The sequence below is a fragment of the Oratosquilla oratoria genome, chromosome 17 (assembly GCF_046742065.1).
Source record: "Oratosquilla oratoria isolate Oo_2021 chromosome 17, ASM4674206v1, whole genome shotgun sequence".
NCBI classification, from domain to species: Eukaryota; Metazoa; Arthropoda; class Malacostraca; order Stomatopoda; family Squillidae; genus Oratosquilla; species Oratosquilla oratoria.
The window spans coordinates 19,098,453-19,118,745 of NC_134793.1; the positions used below are offsets into that span (position 1 = coordinate 19,098,453).

At 36.9% G+C, this 20,293-nt stretch overlaps 2 protein-coding genes across 3 annotated transcripts; one reads left to right on the forward strand and one right to left on the reverse strand.

Moving 5' to 3' along the window:
- Positions 1 to 1,696: 1,696 nt before the first annotated feature.
- Positions 1,697 to 3,386, reverse strand: LOC143034475 (52 kDa repressor of the inhibitor of the protein kinase-like). Its single transcript, XM_076200576.1, has 5 exons — positions 2,997 to 3,386; positions 2,731 to 2,894; positions 2,583 to 2,627; positions 2,194 to 2,283; positions 1,697 to 1,990 (listed from the first exon to the last, which is right to left on the reverse strand). Exons 1-5 carry the CDS (start codon positions 3,089 to 3,091, stop codon positions 1,977 to 1,979), a joined length of 408 nt encoding a protein of 135 aa, XP_076056691.1. The 5' UTR covers positions 3,092 to 3,386; the 3' UTR covers positions 1,697 to 1,976.
- Positions 3,387 to 4,449: 1,063 nt separating this feature from the next.
- On the forward strand, positions 4,450 to 14,954 carry LOC143034474 (uncharacterized). 2 transcript variants are annotated; one of them, XM_076200575.1, is made up of 3 exons: positions 4,450 to 4,501; positions 12,894 to 12,988; positions 13,237 to 14,954. In XM_076200575.1, the coding sequence occupies exons 1-3, from the start codon at positions 4,465 to 4,467 to the stop codon at positions 13,738 to 13,740; spliced, it is 636 nt and encodes a 211-aa protein (XP_076056690.1). In that variant the 5' UTR covers positions 4,450 to 4,464; the 3' UTR covers positions 13,741 to 14,954. The 2 variants fall into 2 exon arrangements, with proteins under 2 accessions (XP_076056690.1, XP_076056689.1); XM_076200574.1 differs by lacking the exon at positions 4,450 to 4,501 and adding an exon at positions 8,532 to 9,119.
- Positions 14,955 to 20,293: the final 5,339 nt, after the last annotated feature.

Consider the following 20,293-nt stretch of genomic DNA (forward strand, 5'->3'; position numbering starts at 1 on the left):
GCAGCAATTTTCATCTATTCAGTGATGAAATAACATTATAATGAGGCACTGATAGTGTCTTTTTAATTGGATTAAATATTTTGCAAGTACGATTAGTAAACACAATCATTCTTACTTAAGAAATAATATAATACTTTAATTTTCTTTTGTTTATGACTAGCATCATATTAAATATGAGTTTTCACCTACCAGTGTTGGATATGACTTCCTCTTCCACAGTATCTGCAAATACAGTTTTGTCTGACGTCTCACCTGCAAAAAATGAAAAAAATATATATCCCTTTCCTAAATGCACTATGGCAGTATTTGTTGATGTTAGCAAAACAGCAATATGATAGTAATGATTCTCAATTATAAAATGCATAGTTTCATACTTTAAAAAAAGGGAAATAGCAAATTTATTCTTTACCAGAACAGGACAAGAGTTCTCCAACTTGCTCCAAAACATGTCTTGCTTGTGATGTATCTGCTGTAATTTCAATGGCAAAACATTAAAAACTAATAAAAAAAATCTTGTAAATAATATATAGTACTCTTGTAAATAAAGTATTTTAAAAATTACTGAGAAGACTCAATTCCCAATGATTGTAAGTTGGAGTTAGGGGAATTTGATTGAGGCAAATGCTGTCCTCTTGGTAACTTTTACCTAAAGTATCCATTTTTTCCAAGTGCACATGTTGGTAGCAGAAAAACGTACTTGATTTTGATAATAAATAATATGACTTTAATGGGAAATATGTGGAATAAAGAATTTGTGGATATACCTACCATTTACGGATTGTTGAGCTGATGAGGAAAAATGCAATGCTGTAGATGTTCTCAAAGTACCTGTTAATTGGTGAATTTATGTCATTATACTGCATATGCCAATCTCAGCGTCAGACAATCTACGTGATCTACATTATATGCCAATCAGCAGCATTTTCTTTAATACTTTTGCATCTTTCACATTAACAGCTCATTATGAAGAAATATTTGTGGAATGTGAAATACTCTAATTAGAATATGTCCTACAAGTTGATGGGGGCTACATCTCCAATACCCCCATGACACATTGCATCCAAATCACATTCATGTAAGAGAGCATGTGGAATAAATCTAAAACTGAGTTATAACTTCATTCATATCTAATAACTATTAAAAACAAGAGCCTTCAATTTGGTCTTTTCTTGGGATGTGATCCCACTCCTGAATGTGGCAAAAGGTAACACCTTGCCCTGGGCAGTTTCCACATAGAAAACTGTCCCACGGCTGTATACGCCCAATTATTAATAATGCCTGAATCAGCCGCAAACAAGATGAAGCGTACATGCCACTTTGGAGGTGGGCTACAGTCATCCTAAAAATTGTTAAGGATATGATACGAAACAACAAAAGTCTTCATTCGAAATTATGAAATGAACACGCTAAAAGCTTTTTATTTCTATACGGAGATTTTAAAGTTCATTGTACCAAGTTATCTATTCAAGAGTTTCACAGAGAGGTACTTGCTTTTAATAAAGCATTGCGGGAAATTGACGGCTTCCAATATTCCGATGAAATGTTTGACAAGTTAGAATTATTCCAAGGATCTAAAGAAGGCTTTATCGACCACAAAATGTAATGAAACTATTGAAACAAAAAAGAGATGCAGCGACGACAAAGGCGAATCACCGTCTCCGAAGAAAAAATTACGTGTTTGTAAAAATGTTACAGAGTGTGAAAATAAAACAGATTCTTAACTTTTAGATTTTTTTATTTTTCCTGTTATTTAAAAAACGTGGGCGTAGTCAAGGGGCGCACAGCGCCCCTCGAGTGCAGCGAGCAGCACCGCAGGCCAAGCACCCGCGGCATAGCCGTGGCTGGCGCAGCCAGGTGCTTGTATGTTTATTAAATACTACTAAGTAATTTTATAAGAGATGACTTTATCTTCCTTAGACTATGTCCAAAACTCCAGCAATCTCTCTCTACCTGAGAGGAGTGTTGATGGGTGTATGTCATCCCCCAGCACCTACCAGAACAATTTCTATTCTTATCACATTATCACATTATTCCAAGAGTGTGAAACAGGTCTATAAAACATCTATATAACTGTGGACTCAATTGTGGTACTAATATCTGTTGTTGCAATTTGACATATGTTGTTTACTTTTTTATGATTTACAGGCCATCTCTTATAGAGTTATGCAATGCTAATAAATGGTCAGTACTAACCAAAGTTCTCATCCAATGAACTTGACAAAATTTCCATTTCAATTTGCTGGTGATGCAAAGTACTTGCAGTATCCAAGTGCAGGTCAATATCTGTAAAATAATATATGTGATGTTTTGTACTGTTATAAACAGATAATGTATGTAAGGTATCTATGCTCAGAATTTAGTTTGTAATTTCAAGTTGAAATATGTTTTGTGCAAATACAAAAATTAGCTAATGGCAATGAAAGAATATTCTAAATAATGTTCAACTTTAAAGTAATACAGAAATATATAATATATAGAGACAAGCAATGTTTTGTTTCAAATGCAATGTGCTAATAAAATAAAGTAATTTCAATTAATCTCAGAACTGTGCTATACTATTTTCACATTGATCAAGCACTTACCTGCATCCATACTGGTTATTTCTGGCTCATCTGGGTGTGCTGGATCTGATAGATAATAGAATGCATAATGAAAATCATTACTTCTTACCAAACAATGTTAATAATTGGAATCTTATGATAATGTATATATAAAACTGCATTGACTCACCAGGCAAATTTTGATCTGGGTATGCATTGGGGCACAAACGGGTTGATGATGCATATTGCCATTGAGAAAAATGATGGCTACATATCCTTTGACTTTTATTTATTTGTGTAGGTGTTTTCTTCCTTAATGTTGATATACCGGTTACTTGTATCCACTTTGAACATCTATCAAAAAGAAGAGAATGTTGATTTACATTTTTACTCAATCAATAAAATGACACTTATATGTCTATAATACTAAATGTTGGCAGTATAATATACACTTACCTTTGTGGTTCTTTAGGAAACCGATGGTACATGAATTCAGGATGAGAACTTCTGGACCGTTTGCAAATAACACAGGGATTACCGTCTCGCACCATGATTGGTTTGAACTAACCATTTGTTCCAAGTGACAGATGGCTCAAATGTAAACATGCAGACGACTCAAAAAGCCCGCTAATTCTTTCCGAATGAAGCACAGCGATCTTTAGCGTTGATTGAAGTAACTAAACTCATGAGTAATCAGTTAGTCTATTTACACACCTTTTCCATGCCTTCCTGTCTTTCGTATATAATATTTGGTTAGGATCCAAGCCAATAGAGTGACAGCGAGCTCTTGCTTCTGGGACTAAGTCTTACCCAACCTTCTTTGTTTGCACGATAATTTACAGGAAGATTTGTGTTGAGGACCACAATGGAAATAAGCGTTCATGCTTTTTGTGTTATCCTCGGCAATTTACATTTATTATTTCGAACTATGTGTTCTTGTCATTATTTGCACTTCATGTACATTGATTTATTGCCAAATAAAGTCTATCTATCTATCTACATTCTACCTTTGAGCGCTCGAGGATGTAACCTTTTCCCTATAACCAGCAACTTACATCTGTGTGTTCCTGCAGCGTTGCTACATCCCAGTATAGTTCGCGATCTTTTGATGCTTTAGCCTGTAGGTGATTCTGCATCCTCCGATTTCAGTGCTCTTTTGGGACTACATTTCCAAAAGTGTGCAGTTTCATCTGCATTATAGACTTGGTCAGGAGTTAAATTTTCATCAATGACCAACTTGGCAAACTCGTCAACAAATTGTTCAGTTGCATCCTTATCAGCTGATCTTTTTTCACCGCACACTGCACGAAACTTTGAGCCATGTCTATCCATCAAAACGATGCAACCATCCTTCAGTGTAATCACACTGATGTTCCAATCCGAGTTCTTCGTGAAATAATTTTGCTTGTGACTTCACAAGATCACCTGACAGTTCAACACCTTCACTTTCACGCAACTTAAACCACCTCATCATTAATTGATCTAGGTCTGCACTTTTACCTGGTTTCATTGATTTCCTTTTAAACATCTGTTTCTTCGACTCACTGTTAGCAAAAAAGCCGAGTAACTTTTCTGTTTCTTTATATCATACACTGTTGATGATCCAATGCCATAAAATTCACACACGCTTCTCACACACACACCTTTATCAATTTATTTTTCAAAAGTTCAACCTTTTCTGATATTGACAATGATTTATGTTTACGCTTGTCACTTCCTTTATTCACTGGAGCCATGGTAGGGGATTTAACTCTTTTTTTTATCAAAGCGTAAAAATCACGAGAGGAAAAGATTGCTGGATGCTGGTGTTTATAATTCCTGCTCAAATTTGTTTTTGTACGACACAGCGCCACCAAATGCTAGCGGCCAGTGGCGAAAATAATCCCGGATAACTGATTGTTCCGGATTAATTAATGATTGCCGGATGAGTGATGGTCGACCTATACAAGAGTTCCTCAGTGGTAGGTTCAGTTTGGTGTGCTTCCAGAAGCTCTTCCACATCATTTTTGTCCATTTCCAAGCCCAAACTTATGCCCAGAGACACAATATCCTCAACATTGTCAGCATCGCTAGCACCCATATCTGCAGCTTCATCACCCTTGAGGCCTTCAAAATCTCTCTAACACAATTTGGCCACAATTTCCTCCACGCTGAGTTCATGGTTCTACAAGTCACTTGGTTACAGGCTTTATCAATAAGATTTATGGCATGAAGGATGTTGAAGTGATTTTTCCAGAAGTTCCTGTGGGTTAGTTCCATGTCATTGGTCAATTCAAAGCACCTTTGTAAAAAGGAATTTTGTATACAGTTTCTTGAAGTTTCCAATCACTTGCTGGTCCATGGGTTGGATTAAAGGTGTTGTTTTATGGGGTAGGAACTTTACTTTGATGAAATCAAATTCTGCAGCTACGTCATCCTCCAGGCTTGGAGGGAGTAGGGGCATTGTCCATTACTAGAAGGCATTTTAAAGGCAATTTATTTTCTTGCAAATATTCTTTCACACTTGGTGCAAAAACTTCATGAATCCATTCAGTAAAACACTGCCTGGTCAGCCAAGCCTTATTACTAGACCTCCACATAACAGGCAATTTACTCTTTATTACATGACTTGATTTGAAAGCACTTGGATTCTCTGAATGGTACACAAGCAGTGGTTTGATTTTAAAATCACCGCTTGCATTGCCACAAAACAATAGTGTGAATCTATCCTTCACTGGTTCTGTACAAGTAATGTAGGTTCTTCTGGGTATTTTCCCCAAAATAACCCTGTTTCATCGCAATTGAAAACTTGTTGCGGAACATAACCCCAAGCCTTGATATAATTGCTAAATTCTACCTTGAATTTCTCGGCCGCTTCTTGGTCTACGCTCTTTTCTCCATAACGAACCACAGTATGTATACCACTTCTCTTTTTGAAGTTTTCAAACCACCCTCTGCTTGCTTTGAATTCGAAATTCTCACCACTGATACTAGGGTTTTCCTTTAAGAGGTAACTATATATTTCTCTTGCTTTTTCACAAATCGAATACTCACTAACACCTTTTTTTTTCGCTAACTGCTTCTCATTTATGAAGATAAGCAATAATTTTTCCACTTCAAGTATTTGTGGTCTCTGTTTAGAAATAACAGTCACCCCTTTGGCAGCATCGGATGCTTTAATAACTTCTTTGTTTTTCAATATAGTGCTAATGGTGGATTTTGCCATCCTAAATTGCTTAGCTAGATCAAATACTCGAACACCTGTTCGTACTTAGCAATTAACTCTTTTTTGAACTCGATTGTTTTCCTCGCTATTTTCCTGTGTTCGCTGTCACCAGGTTTACTGGATGCACTTGCTTTCATTGGAACCATGATTAGGGAATAAGACTGCAATGAAATAATGATAATAATAAACAAATTGATAATACAACAGAACAGCCATGTACACTAGCAACAAAAGTAGAAGCGGTAATGTTAACCGTGCGTTCGGGTTCACTCGGTCTCGTTAGGTTGGTCGAGAACAGATATTTTGGTCGACTACCGAACGCCTCAAGTCAAACAAATGGGTTCTTGATTATATATATATATATATGTATATATATATATATAAATATATATACATATATATATATATATATATACATATATATGTATTGTCATGGGTTGCTTGCTTGGTTTGACCTGAGTTAACGTAATGAGTGGAACTTCAGTCGAATCTAGGGGTAAGTCAGTTCTAGTTGGGAAGCAAACCCACAACAATAACGTGGGACGTATAGTTAATTTAGGTAGATAAAAATACGTTCCGAGGAAAAGCTCTATTTGAGACTGAATGTAAGTAGGGATTATAAGGATTACGGTTGAGGTAAGACAGACGTCTGCACGAAACTTAATTAACTATATTTACACAAAGAAAAAAATAAAGTTTTACTGATTAACATTTACGAACATACACTCACAGTATTCTGAGGAATAACATACACTTTCCTAACAAAGAAAACATACAATTCACAAATCACCGAGTCTTAACAAACATATATAATTCACACAAAATAATTAATAACCCTATACAACTCCAAAGAATTTGGTTTATACAATACTTGCGAACAAAACAGGAATGCACCAATATACAGCGTCGAAGAGGCGAGACCTGGGGTTGTGAGAGTGGAGGTGGACTACCGGGGAGCTCTTTTTATACCCGAGGAAGGCGGGGCCAATAGTTCCATGGCAAGGTTCGAACTCATACGTTGTCACGTCGTACGCTGACCACGAGTCATGTTCGAAACGGGCGATTTGAAAATGGTTTGATTCACGGTTGGCTATAACTATGTATATATATATATATATATATATATATATATATATATATATATATATATATATATATAAAGAACTTGTAAGGCATTCGAGAACCGATATTATAAAATAATATATGCCGGAGAAATGTGGTAATATATAGTAGTTGACCACCTTGCATACAGGAAGCATATATTTATCAAATTATCTAGTATTAGCTAGAACACATCTTTTACTGATAAAGAACATACATTAATCCCTTCAAAACGGGGTTCCACCCTAAATTTGATAAGTCTTTTGTTAGAATAAAATCAGAATAGATGCCATCACCGCAAAAATATTCATACTGAATCTTGTGCAGCATTACCTAAACCGGTAAAAAAAAATCTCGGTAGTGATCTTTGCACATAATGCTTGTGGTCGCTGGTTTCAGTTGCCCCTCCTCAGCCATTGCCCGGAGTTCCTTTAGTTCTTTGCCAGTGGTGCAGGTATGGGTGTGAACGAGGGGAGGTGAAGATACGAGTGAGAAAGGCGCAATGGAAGAAATATAGAGAAGAATTATCGGATCACATGAAGAATTATCACCCTAGTCTTCGACAGGGTGACAATTCTTCATGTGGACTATCCTAGGGTGACAATTCTTCATGTGGGCCATCCTGGGTTTACAATTCTTCGATTGCATAAGCTGATAACAAGCATAACCCTCATTCAACCTAACCTAACTTAGTCTTTATTCCACTGTTGATATTCGGCGTACTGTGGTGACAATTCTTCAGGTGACCCGAATTATCTAAGGCAGGACAGGATCGCAGGTGCAGTTAGTGAGTGGCTACACGTGACGACGAAGAATGAAAAACAGCGATAAGGTAATTAAACTACGCACCTCCAAGTACTGTACATGAGCATTTATAAATTACCTTCTGCCGTAGACTGGCAATAAAAAACATACATTATTTTGTATACTAGGGTTATCTACACGTGCTGACCTACAAATTCAACGATGTTCAAGTTCATGTAAGCGTTTTTGAAGGTTTATTTGCATTTAGAAATATGGCAATGTGGATGTGTATATTTTAATTTCAAACACTCAATACATTTATTTTTTGGCATGTAACATATGGAATGAGTAGATTTGTTGAAAGTGGAATTTATCATATTTCCAGTTTTTGCTCACTGCTGCAAATATTGAAACATCATGATCTATTGTGTAAACGCGATTCTTCAACCTGTACATTGTATTTCAGTCATGGTGATTTGAGTGGATTATCTGGTGAAGAAAATAACTTGATGATACGGGCCCAGCTATTAGAGGGCACACAAAGTAATGACAAGAGTAGGTCGTACAAGGCTGAGGCAAAATTTCTTTGCAGAAAGAATAGTCAACATATGGAATAACCTCCTGTCAACTATTGTAATGTAGAAGCCCCGAGTGTGTTTGCATCTGAAAGAAGACTGAAAATATTGGAGACATCAAGAAGTGAAATTTAATTATGAAGCTGCGTTGTCACTCGTCGCACGGTGGCCAACTACATAAACTATACAATATCTGGAAATAGACCAAACGGCCTGCGCTTGGTATTCACTAAGTGAACCTAAGATACATATTACTTTTTTCCCTCGTCATTCCTTTATGTAGTTGTAATACTTTTTTTATTATTAATTTTCATATCTAATTAATTCATTCAATTATTTTTTTTACTTAGCTTCATTTACCTATGTGTATATTGACGAGGGGGTAACCCAAAACTAACCGCAATAGTTTTCTGTGGGCAGGCTTCCACCGCTAGATGCCGCATGCGACAACCGAAGGCATCATTCTGCTCACTGGGGTTGTAGCGGAAAGATGTATGGCCCGTAGTCCGCCATTGTTTTGAAGTGTTTCATGCCATTTCGTCTAATTTTGTATGATGGATAACAGACTAGAACAGCGTAATGCCGTGAAATTCTGTTTTTTGCTGGGGAAAACGGCAGCCGAAACAGTTATCATGCTTCGAACAGCATACAAAGACGGTGCCATGAGCAAAACACAAATTTACAGAATGTTTGCACGCTTTAAGAATGGTCAATTGTCGCTGGGAGGCCAATCTTGTTCAGGACAAACGGATGAAAACACCACAAACATTCATGAACTGAACTTAGAGTACCGTCGCCGAGCAATTGCCGAACTTAATGATTTGACTGATGCGTCCTGGAGTTCCTGCCAACGAAATTTGGCTGAGGAATTGGAGAAGAAAAGAGTTGCAGCGAAATTGGCATGCTCAGGATCTGGTGTCAAGAAAAAATTTAAGAGGAGGCGTTATAATGTAGGTGAGAGTATATGCTTACCTTTGTGAAAGTAAAAAACCAAGATAGTTTAAAGCTCATAAGGTGGTGCATCTTCTCACCTGTCTTACAGTCTCAAACTGGTCATATCTGTTCTTAAATATATTTACACATGTGCTAGTAATTACTTTTTCAATGAAGCTGTTCCACTTATTCACTACTCTTGAATAAAAAAATTAAAAAAAATCCTCTTTACTGTTCAGTAGCGTGGTTTCATTAACTTGAGGTATGACCTGTTGTTTCTGGGTGGCAGTCTTTGTTAACCACCCCTAACCTTGCCCATACCTTTCAGGATTTTGAGTTTGGAATCACTTGTAATGATGACTCCAGCATATTTTTCCTCTTGTATTTTCTCCAGTATTTCCTGTCCCAAATAGTACAGCCCGGGTTCTTCCACTATGCATAATTTCACACTTTTCATTAAACTGGAGCAAGCACTTTTGGCCCCATTCCTTCAATACATTCAAATCTTGTAGGGTCATGCCATCTTCTGCAGTTCTTATCCAATAATAACTTTTTGCATCATTAGTAAATAGTATTCCATTTGACTGGGCATTATCTAACATGTCATTTATGAATACTAGAAATAGCACTGGGGCCAATATACTCCCCTGTGGGACACCACTCCATTACCAGCACCTTTCTGAGGAGGTTCCTCTGTCACAAACCCTTTGCTGTCTATTTCCAAGAAAATCCTGTATCCACCAATATATTTCTCCTCTCACTCCAATTTAGCTTAAAGTCTGCTGTGGGGGACAGTATCCAATATCTTTGGCAATAATGATAAACAACAATCTGCACTATCCTCATCGTCCACCATATTTTCTAACTCTTTTTAAGATATTCTAACAGTTGGGTCAGGCAAGATCTCCCTACTTCAGACCTATGTTGGTAATTCTTAAGTAGGTGATTTTTTCCAGGTTTTGATCTAAATCCTTTCTTAATTTTTTTTTTCCCATTACTTTAAATGGATCAGAGATGAGACTTGCAGGTCAAATTTAGGGAGTTAATCCCTATCTTGAAAATAGGGCATACAATGGCTTTGGTCCAGTCTTCGAGCAAATTACATGAACTATCATTACAATCATTAGTCAATTTTTATTGGCAAAATAGTTACGGTAAAGCAGATATGGTAAAGGCCAGGGACAAAAAAAAAAATATATATATATATATATAATATAGTTATTTGCCAGTTTCACAACTGCAATTTTTACCTATATCCTTGGCTAGTTCATCATTCTGAGCATTGGGAACCATATATGGAAATACTGCAAATTAATGGTAATATCAGTAGCAATTTCTGAAAAAGTCTTAAATTTCTATAAAATACTACTGACATCACTATTAATTTGTGGAAAGATGAGATGAATAGATGGGTGAACATATTTCTATTTACCAAGAGGTTGGTTAGGTCAGGTCTCATGGCTGCAATTTTTACCTATATCAGCAAAGTCTCTGAGTATTTTGAATCCCATATATAAATCTATCTTTCTCTCCATATATATGTAACACAAATCAATAGTAATGTTGGTAGTGAGTCTTTTTTTAAATTGAGACAGGCAAACATCTTGGTATATCATAAAGATTTTTACAGGTCTCAGGCTGCAATTCCTACCTATATCATTGGCTAGTTCATATCATTCTGAGTATTTGAACTCCATATATAAGTACTACATATTAATAGTAATGTTGGTAATGTTTTTTAGAATACTGAGACTGGCAAACATCTATATATTTACCATTTCATCCTCAATAGGTACAGCTAAGTTGGACTGTTTGATATAATTTTGGGTGGAATCTCATGTTAAGGGGTTAGTATTTTTTTTATAAGTAACAATTGTATTCTAGCTAACACGAGATGATTTGTTGAATATTTACTTTATTGTAAGCAAGTTGTGCAACTATTGTAAATTAGTCACAAATTAGTAAAAGTGTTCAGGGATGCTGTTTTCCCTGGTATTTATAACATTTGAGACACCAATGATTTAACTAACCTTATTTATTATTCTTTTATTTTTCTATTTATTTATTATTATAATTATTAACAAATTACGTTAAAAGTATGTCATTGGAAACTAACACCAACAGCACTATTGATTTTTAAAATAATCTTTGTACATCATTCACTTGATGCCTTGGTTCTGGTAATAAATTTCACCATAGAGCTTTGCTTTTTCATTTGTTTTCCATTATTATTATATTTATCTGCAGTTATTGTATTCCTGTATCATACAAAATCTTTAAATGTTGTTAGGAAAAAAATATTTACAATTTTTTCTTCAAATATTTTGAGGGTCAGGAAATTAATAATTTTCTGCTTCAAGCTGCTAAGCTGCAGTCTGAACCATAAGGTCCTTGCTGTCAGAAAGAATGTGAAAGTTACAAGTTAATTAGTCAGTCCACTGTCTAGGTTTCTTTTATAGTAGACCCATGGCTCCCAAGTAACCAGCAATCAGCAACATTTCTCAAGTGTGGATAATTTCCAAAGAGTAGGTTTGGTTATGTTATAATTGCCCTAAAATTAAAATTTCTTTAAATTTTCAAAACTACAATACTGGTGCCTTCTCTATAGACTTACATGCCATATTTATTATCTTCAGAATTGAGTGCTGCTATCATCATTAATCTGACAATTTCTTGTTGATATTTCCTCAGTAAAAGTAAATCTTATAGGAACAAAATGTATAGTTGGTAAGTGTGATTACTGTCCAAAATGTTATATTTACTCAGTATTCTTGCCAAGTTCTTTACATAATATATAAGAATGAAGGAGACTGCAAGAAACCATAAGGCCTACACTAGGCAGCTCCGTCTTTATGATACTCTTGCAAATGTGACCAACTTGCCCTCTGCTCCAGTGACCTTTGCTGTACCCTTCACATTAAATGCTTTGTATTTTCCCACAAACATTGTGGCTATTATTATTTGTAGTGTTTTTCTCTTGAAATTAATTTTGTTAGAAAAAAAAAAATTATTGATGAAATAATATTGTGAATTTAATTCAACAGGACGTTTTGCAAAAGAAGTTAAAAACCATAAACGTTGAGTGTTTTCCCATAGTTTATAGCAATATTTGTAACTTACTCTTACTCAGATTTTGTTTGATTTAGTCAATTTGCATTGTTTATCTGTCCCAAGTAAGCCATTTATGAATTCTAACCCCCCTTCCCCTCCCTTCTCACTGATGGCCTTGGACAGTGGTTAGGAAAATGAGGATTTTGGGTGAGAGAGAGACAAAATGCTTAATCAATCAGTCTGTTGTAACAGGAGATCCAAAGACGAAAAAAAGCTGCCACTTTTCAAAACCTGTCAATCCACTTGCCTTCATTAGGAGGTGCAGCCCAGAGGGGCTGACACTTAATTTGTGAACTGAGCCCAAGATATCAAACTTTAGCTGTTTTTCTTACGCCCTTTCACACGTGCAAAGCTGACAACAGGCAACTGCCCCTCTTCCCCTACCACTTTCAACCAATAACAGACATTCCCACACTAATATAATACAAATAACTTTGAACTTTCTTCACAGAGAGATCTGCAGAAGGGGCCAAGGACTGTTATCAACTACTGTGGGGATGCAGGTCTTCCATGTAGAGAAACTCTAGGCAACAATTAATTGAGCAGCAGTCATGATTGTTCCAACAAATTCTAATAAACTATGAACTCCTCCCTTTTGCTGTTAGTCATTATACAATTTGATCCTGGATGGCTCAGGATATATACAAAAAAGCAGAAGAAATAGCCAATTTTTTAATTTTCCAGATAAACTAACGAAGATTCCACGCAATCATGGAGTCCTATCACAGATCAAATGGTTAAAACAATTTTCAACAGAAGAGGAGGAAGCTAATGAGAAAGTAAGGCTCACACTTGCATTTGACCTGCCACCATCATCTTTCCTTGTGTATCTTGTCACTTAACTTTTGCTTCTTTCTCTCCTCTCTCTACAGTCCTTGAAATGTTGAATAATTCATGCATGAATTAAGGTGTGGTAAAAAAATAAAAAATAAATTATTATGTTCATTAGTTAAGAACTACTTTCATAAGTGACTGCAACATTAGTTTTGCTGTAAATCCTAACATTATGTTATATATAATATTTCAGGTTGAAATGGTTGACTTCGAGGACTCTGTCCATACCAGTATGCTTTCATTCATTTGCACTCCCCACAATGGGAAGCAGGTGATTCAGGATCTCGAGGAAAGCCCTTGTAGCAGTTCTTGGAACGGCAAATCCTCAAATAGGAGTCGAGAGTCTGAATCTAAACAGATGAGTGCTCAAAGAGAATCTAATGCTAGAGGAAGAAAAACCAGGTTAACTAGTAATGGAAATGGATATGATAGCAGTGATGAAGGTAGTTTTGCTGATTTAGAGGAGAATGATGTTGATGAATCCCTGATAGATGAGGATGAATTTCATGTCAAAACAGAAGATGGTAGTCTTGATTATGTTGTAAAGGAAGAGGTTGAGATTGATGAAAGATTGAAAGAGGAGCCAGGTGAAATACCAGCAGAATATTGTAATGGAAAGGAAATTAAAGAATGGCATATAGAGGGATGCACCATCAAACAGGAAATTGAGGAAGGACTCTGTATGAGTGAGAATTAGAGATTTTGGTTAGATTTATTGTCTTGAAAGGGACCAGTGATAGATGCATGCTAGTGGTGGTCCTGCAAAATGCATGACGGAGAGAATCATCTTCTTTCTGCCCATTTACAAAACCCACCAATTCTTTTACCACTGTCTGGAGGAACAGGGACTTGGCCTCTGTAGGGGAGGTGTACCAATGGAGACGCACTTGCCCTATGCAGACACAAAAACTTCTACCTGCCAATGGTGAATAGATAGGAGCATAATTATAGGCTCAAAAAATCTTTTAACTATTCCTTCATAATGTGACATAGTCTTACCTTCCTAATCCAAATAGGTATGTGACTTTAGGTTTTCGTAAGGATTCTTTCAAAAACAGTACTTTTTTTTTTATTTCATCTCCTGCAGTCACGTACCTATTTGGATTAGGAAGGTAAGACTATGTCACATTATGAGGGGATAGTTAAGTGATTTTTTGAGCCTATAATTATGCTCCTATCTATTCACCATTAGCAGGTAGAAGTTTTTTTGTGTCAAATGCGTCTGCATAGGGCAAGTGCGTCTCCATTGGTACACCTCCCCTACTGGGCACAAGAATGGATAGTAACTAAATTTCATGCTTGTAAGTGATGGAAACTAATATTGTACCAGTTGGAGAAGCAGATAAGTAGGTGGATGATGGCTGAATTGAAGATACATGATTAAAGAGAGACAAAGGAGAGGAGGAAAATGAGAGGGATAAAGAGAAGGAGGTTGTAGGGGATGAGAGAGCAGAGCAGGAGCTCTCAAAGGGGAGCTGTATGAATATATAGATCTGGAAAGTTTGTATGTATATTTTAGTTTAGATTTATGAAGATTAATGAGGAAATAAATCCCACCCTTCTAATTTTTTTTGGTTGGGGCCCAGATAAACTGTAGTTTGATGAGGAACATTTTTATGGAGAGAGGTGCTATAGGTGAATAAAAGTGTGTGCATGCATGTGACTGTCTGTTCATATAATTATGGTCACAATCTTGGATATGGAATGATTCTCAAAAAGTAAGAACCAGTTTATGGAATTTGCAATGTCAGTTGTAGCATATTGTTTATGTACACAAGGAAAACGGTCTCTTGTCCCTGACACGCCTTAACCCTTTTCAAGGCTGGAAGATAGATAAAGGTAGATATTGAGGCATTCCAGAGTATTTATGTTCAAAGGATTCTACTCTAATACAAATTATATATAAAAGTTTGCCCATTTTTATTGGTCCTTCCTTTAAATCCCCTGAAGCAAACCTAAGAAAAGCAGTTAAGAAGCATACTGCTTTAGTGAGGTCTTTGTTGTTATACTTTAGTGGTAGGAAGGATTCCTGTGTAAGTGAAGTAGAACTGCTATGGGTTTGTCACATCTTGCTGCATTGTTTATGACCCAAGCAGTGGGTAGGAGAGATGACCCTTCATCCAAGAGGAGCTAAGAGGAGAGGGAAACAAAGGGTGGTGGATGGGAGTGGAATGGGTGATATTGGATATGTGCCTTGACTTGGCTACCTCCCTTATAAGGGGGAAGAAACCCTTGGTATATAGATAGATGGACAAATTGAATATATAAAGCTATATATTTAGTAATACAAAGTTGCTAACAATGATGTAAACAATGATGCTTTTGGTGACTGCGGGTAGTGTTTAATCTTTTATTTGGCACACTCTATTTTATTCTGGCAACTACCAAAAGATTTTACTGAACATAGAAGACAACACTAATGAAGAACTTATAGCTTTTAGACTCCTTCCACTACCATTGATGTACTCTATAGATTTTATTTTTGCCAATACCAGACTATTATATATAACTTGGGAGACGCCATTGTAGCAGAGATTAAAAAATTATTATTTAAACCTTTCACTTTGCAAATTTGGAAGTTGGTTTTATTGTGTTAAAATACTGTCATCCAAAAGCTTGCTTATTGTGCTAATGAAGTTTAACATCATAGCATCTTCAGTAGTTTTATTATTACTCCCTGGTATCAGTCCCTATATTTTACATAACATTGTGTGAAAATGCATGGCTATCTCCACTTGTTCCACATTAAAGTATTTACTTTTCTTGGATTAGGATAATTTTTTCATTAATAAAGTGCCATGGGATGGATATGTTAGCTTCTTGATGTAAAACAATTATGATACTGAAATTAACTGAGCAGTAGGGGATAATGCACTAGATAGGGAGGGAAAGGTAGTTGCAGTAGGAAGAACTAAGAAAATGACGGTGAAAGCAGGCATTAAGAAGATGAGAGCAGGTAGGACACCTGAGTTGGATGGGCATCATGCAGAATGTCTAAAAAAAGGAGGTACAGTGATAGTACACTGGCTAGTGAGGTTATTCAATGTTTGTACAGTGCCTATATAGTTCCACTTGTGAGTGTAGTAGTTTCAGAGGGATCAATTTATTAACTGTAGTTGGGAAGGCTTATGGAAGGGTTTTGAATGAGAGGATTAAGAGAGGAACAAAGGGAGTAATTGGTGAAGAACGGTGTAGGTTTAGGACAGGTAGGGGTTGTGTGGATCAGATTTTTGTGGTAGGACATATGTGAGAAAGCTTTAGGAAAATGTAAGGATTTTTTTGGGCCTTTATGGATTTGGAAAAGGCTTATGACAGGGTAGACAGGAAGGCACTGTGGGAGGTATTGCAGATATAAGAGATAGGAGGAAGACTTAAGAGCTGTCAACAGTTTTTACAAGAGTATTAGAGCTTTTTACAAGAGTATTAGAATTAGAAATGGAGAGAATGAGTGGTTTGAGGTAAAGGTGAGACTTTGCTAGGGATGTGTTATGTTGCTTTGACTGTTCAATTTATACATGGGTGGGGTGGTACAAGAGGTGAATGCAAGAGTAATGGGTTGGGGATTGGAGATAAGCCAGTTGTTTGCTGATGACACTGTGTTTGTAGCAGGATCAGAGGAGGAACTGAGGAAGTTAATGATAGAGTTTGGGAAGGTGTGCAAAGGAGGTTGAAGATAAATGTGGGTAAAAGTAAGGTGATAAGATGTAAACGGGGAGAAAGTGGCAGCAGACTGAAAGTGAGTATTAAGGGAGAGAGACTGGAAGTGGAGAGTTTTAGATACTTGAGGGCAAATGTAGTGGGAAAGGGAGGAGTGGAGGCAGAATGTAGATTGAGAGAAACAAGTAAATGCCTCAGGGGAATAAAAACTAATGAGAAATAGACATTTGGCAATGGATGCTAAGAGGAGATTATATGAAGGAGTGATTGTGCTGACAGCACTGTATGGGGCAGAAACATGGAACATAAGAGAGGAAGCCAGAAGTTTGAATGGGTATGAGATGAGGTGCCTGAGAAGCATGGCAAGGGTTACTAGGCTGGATAAAGTGAGAAATGAGGTGAGGAGGACAGGGGAGGAAAGGGAGTTTGGAAATAGGGTTGATGAAAGAGTATTGGGATGGTTTGGACACATGGAAAGAATGAGTGAAGAAAGATTAGTAAATGAAGTGTGGAAGGCAGAGATGGAAGGAATGAACATGAGGGGGCGACCAAGGATGAGATGAATGGATAGGATAAAAGGGGCATTGGGAGAGAGGGGAATGTCTGTTGAGGAAGGACAGAAGATAGGGGTGAATGGAGAATGGTTTTGTATGGATGATGCTGTGATGCATGAGGAGGAATGGGTGAGGAAGTATGTGTGAAAAATAAATTGATACAGCCCAAAAGGATTTCTCCCTGTCTTCACTATTTCTGAAAGAGGTGATGGAGATGGGGGGGCTCGCTGATTTAAGGAAGTGGCCTTGCTGTGGATGTGCCGTATCTTGTAACACTGCCTCTGACCCAGGGCAGTGGGCAAGATGCAGGGATGACTTGTCACCCAGGAGGAGCCAAGATAAGAGGGAGGGGGTGGATGGGAGTGGAGTGTGTGGGAATGGAATGGATGGGAGTGGATTTTATGCCTTTGTTTTTTGGCTACCTCCCTTGTAAGTAGGTAAAAAGCTTTGGTATATGTATGTACATTTCTCTTTGTAATATATTTCCATTTGGTTCTCTACAGTATCTTATTATTTTGCTACTACTTGGCATACAGTGTGTGATAGCTTTGTTTATTGCTTCTTTCCCACTGATGTTCCAATGTACCCCGTCTCTACCAATATGTTGTATTTACCTAGTTGTATTTTGTGGGAAGGGGAGCTATGCTCGTGGTGTCCTGCCTTTGTATCTCGCAGTGTCTAGTTTGCTTTTAAACTCATGAATGTTTTTTGCGCACACTATTTCCTTGTCCAGTTTGTTCCAAGTGTCTACCACTCTATGTGGAAAACTGTTTTTCTTCAAATCTCTTCTGTAGCTATGTTTTTTTTCCATGTCCTCCTGTGCTTCTCCTGTCCCAGTTTAACAAGTCCTCTCTATCAATTATTTCTGTGCCTTTCATGATTCTGTAGATGGTCAGTAGGTCACCTCTCTTCTTTGCTCCAGTTCAAGTGAATGACCTTATTTGGAGGTGTTTTCATAATTCTGTTATTTAACTCTCTGAATCTTTAAATAAATTTGAGTGTCTATGGGTCCCATTGGTCCATAATCCCAATTTTCCAGCAAAAACTATTTGACTATTCCTTTGCAATGTTCTTCAGTTACCTGAACTACCTCTTCCAGATCACTATACATACTTATATATTTTTTCTATACTTGAATCCATACTGATGTCATTACTTCCTAGTCAAATATATGATAGATCATGTTACCAGGACAGTACTTGGGCTATTCAATCATTGTGAAAAAATTATATATATATATATATATATATATATATATATATATATATATATATATATATATATATATATATATGTATGCACAACACTGAATGGGTCCCAGTGATAAATTTTTATCAACCACAATGCACTTTAATTCTAAGCCATTTAGGCACAAGCAGAAATTGTAACGTGGATACAAATTCTGCATGCAACTATATTGCTTAGAATTAAAATGCATTGTGGTTGATATATATATATATATATACATATATATATATATATATATGTATGTATGTATGTATGTATGCATATATATCCCCCTAGTGATCTGTAAATTTCAATATCACAATCCTCATTTTCCAATCTAAATGGTATTAGAGTGAATATTAACATGCCATTAGGTATTTTAGTTGTGGACACCTATGCAATATACTTATATAGCATTAGAAAACGAAATATTAATCTTGTAAATTATAATACATGAACGTAATATGCGATTTTCTTACATGAACGTAATATGCGATTTTCTTGGCGGAAATAAATGACAAAAAAAAAAAAATGCAACAAGCCAATCTACTAACGAAGCCCCTAGGATACGGTCCAGACGCCATGTTGTCGTCCTGTCCAGTCACTGTCAGATTGACGATGGCTTTCACGTTATGGACCTGGTGTTCTCCAACTCCATGTGACGTTAATAAGCACTGTTACAAAGACAATAGGGCTTCCTTGGACTTAATGAGAGAACACGGGGTTCTGCCGTCGTCTGTTAATTGTCCGAAGTACATACATATACCAAGGCTTTTTTCCCCCTTCCAAGGGAGGTAGCCAAAAAGGTAAAGGCATAAAAACACTCCCACCCATTTCATCCCTAAATACACTCCACACCCTTCCTCTTATCTGAGCACCTCCTGGATGACGGGTCATCCCTGCACCCCGCCCACCGCCCTGGGTCAGAAGCAGTGTCGCAAGACACAGTACATCCACAGTCCGAAGTACAATAATAATAATCAGGTTGTCAGCATCCGTGACGACGACGATGACCCGGATGATCTTTAGAATTTGAGGTAACGAATTACTGAATATAGGTTAGGTTACGTATGCTAGGTTAGGCTAGAATAGATGAATTTATCATCCTTTCATTTTATCCTCTTTCTCTATCAAAACAAATATGGCGTATCATTCAACCGCCGCGACTTCGTCCGTTAGTAAATCAGTTTTAGCAACTTTTTTTGTTATTGATTTCCATGAAAATCGCATATTACGTTGATGTATTATAATTTACAAGACTTCTATTATCATATCGCGTCAGTGTGCACTTCCAAAAAATTACCTACCATTATCACTATATCATTTGGCATATCCTAACAAAAACCATTACATAGAAATATATATCTTACAAATGCAAAAAAGAAGTGAAGACTATATTTGCGTGATATTGAAATAGAACTGATATTTGGTTATGGCCCACTAACGAACTTTCGAATATTTTATTATGGCTGAATCTCTCTACATACCTTGCATTTCCGGATCAGATGATTCAGGGCGGGAGGCTGAGTGCTGAGCGGCAGATTTGAAGCTGGAAATATGGGTTTGCCTTGCCTTTTTTTTCTTGGCCTCGAATATATCTCTGTAGACCTTGAAGGCTTGCTCCACATTATAGGCAACTGTTCCACTTCGTGCTGGGTTTGGGTCCCTTTCCTTTATTTTTTCGATGATTGCATCTAGGCCAGAGAACACCTCATGAAGTGTTTTGATGTCAAGGCCTCGCTGAGGCGGCGCATCATCATCCTCATCATCATCATCATCGCCATGGAGAGCTCGTTCTTGTTCCAACTCCAT

Coding starts and splice junctions, on each gene's coding strand:
- LOC143034475 (XM_076200576.1), bottom strand. CDS start 3,091: ATGGTGCGAGACGGTAATCCCTGTGTTATTTGCAAACGGTCCAGAAGT. Junction 2,895..2,996: donor TTTCCTAAAGAACCACAAAG/GTAAGTGTATAT, acceptor TCTTTTTGATAG/ATGTTCAAAGTGGATACAAG. Junction 2,284..2,582: donor AATAACCAGTATGGATGCAG/GTAAGTGCTTGA, acceptor ATTATTTTACAG/ATATTGACCTGCACTTGGAT.
- LOC143034474 (XM_076200574.1), top strand. CDS start 8,717: ATGATGGATAACAGACTAGAACAGCGTAATGCCGTGAAATTCTGTTTT. Junction 9,120..12,893: donor GAGGAGGCGTTATAATGTAG/GTGAGAGTATAT, acceptor TTAATTTTCCAG/ATAAACTAACGAAGATTCCA. Junction 12,989..13,236: donor AGGAGGAAGCTAATGAGAAA/GTAAGGCTCACA, acceptor ATAATATTTCAG/GTTGAAATGGTTGACTTCGA.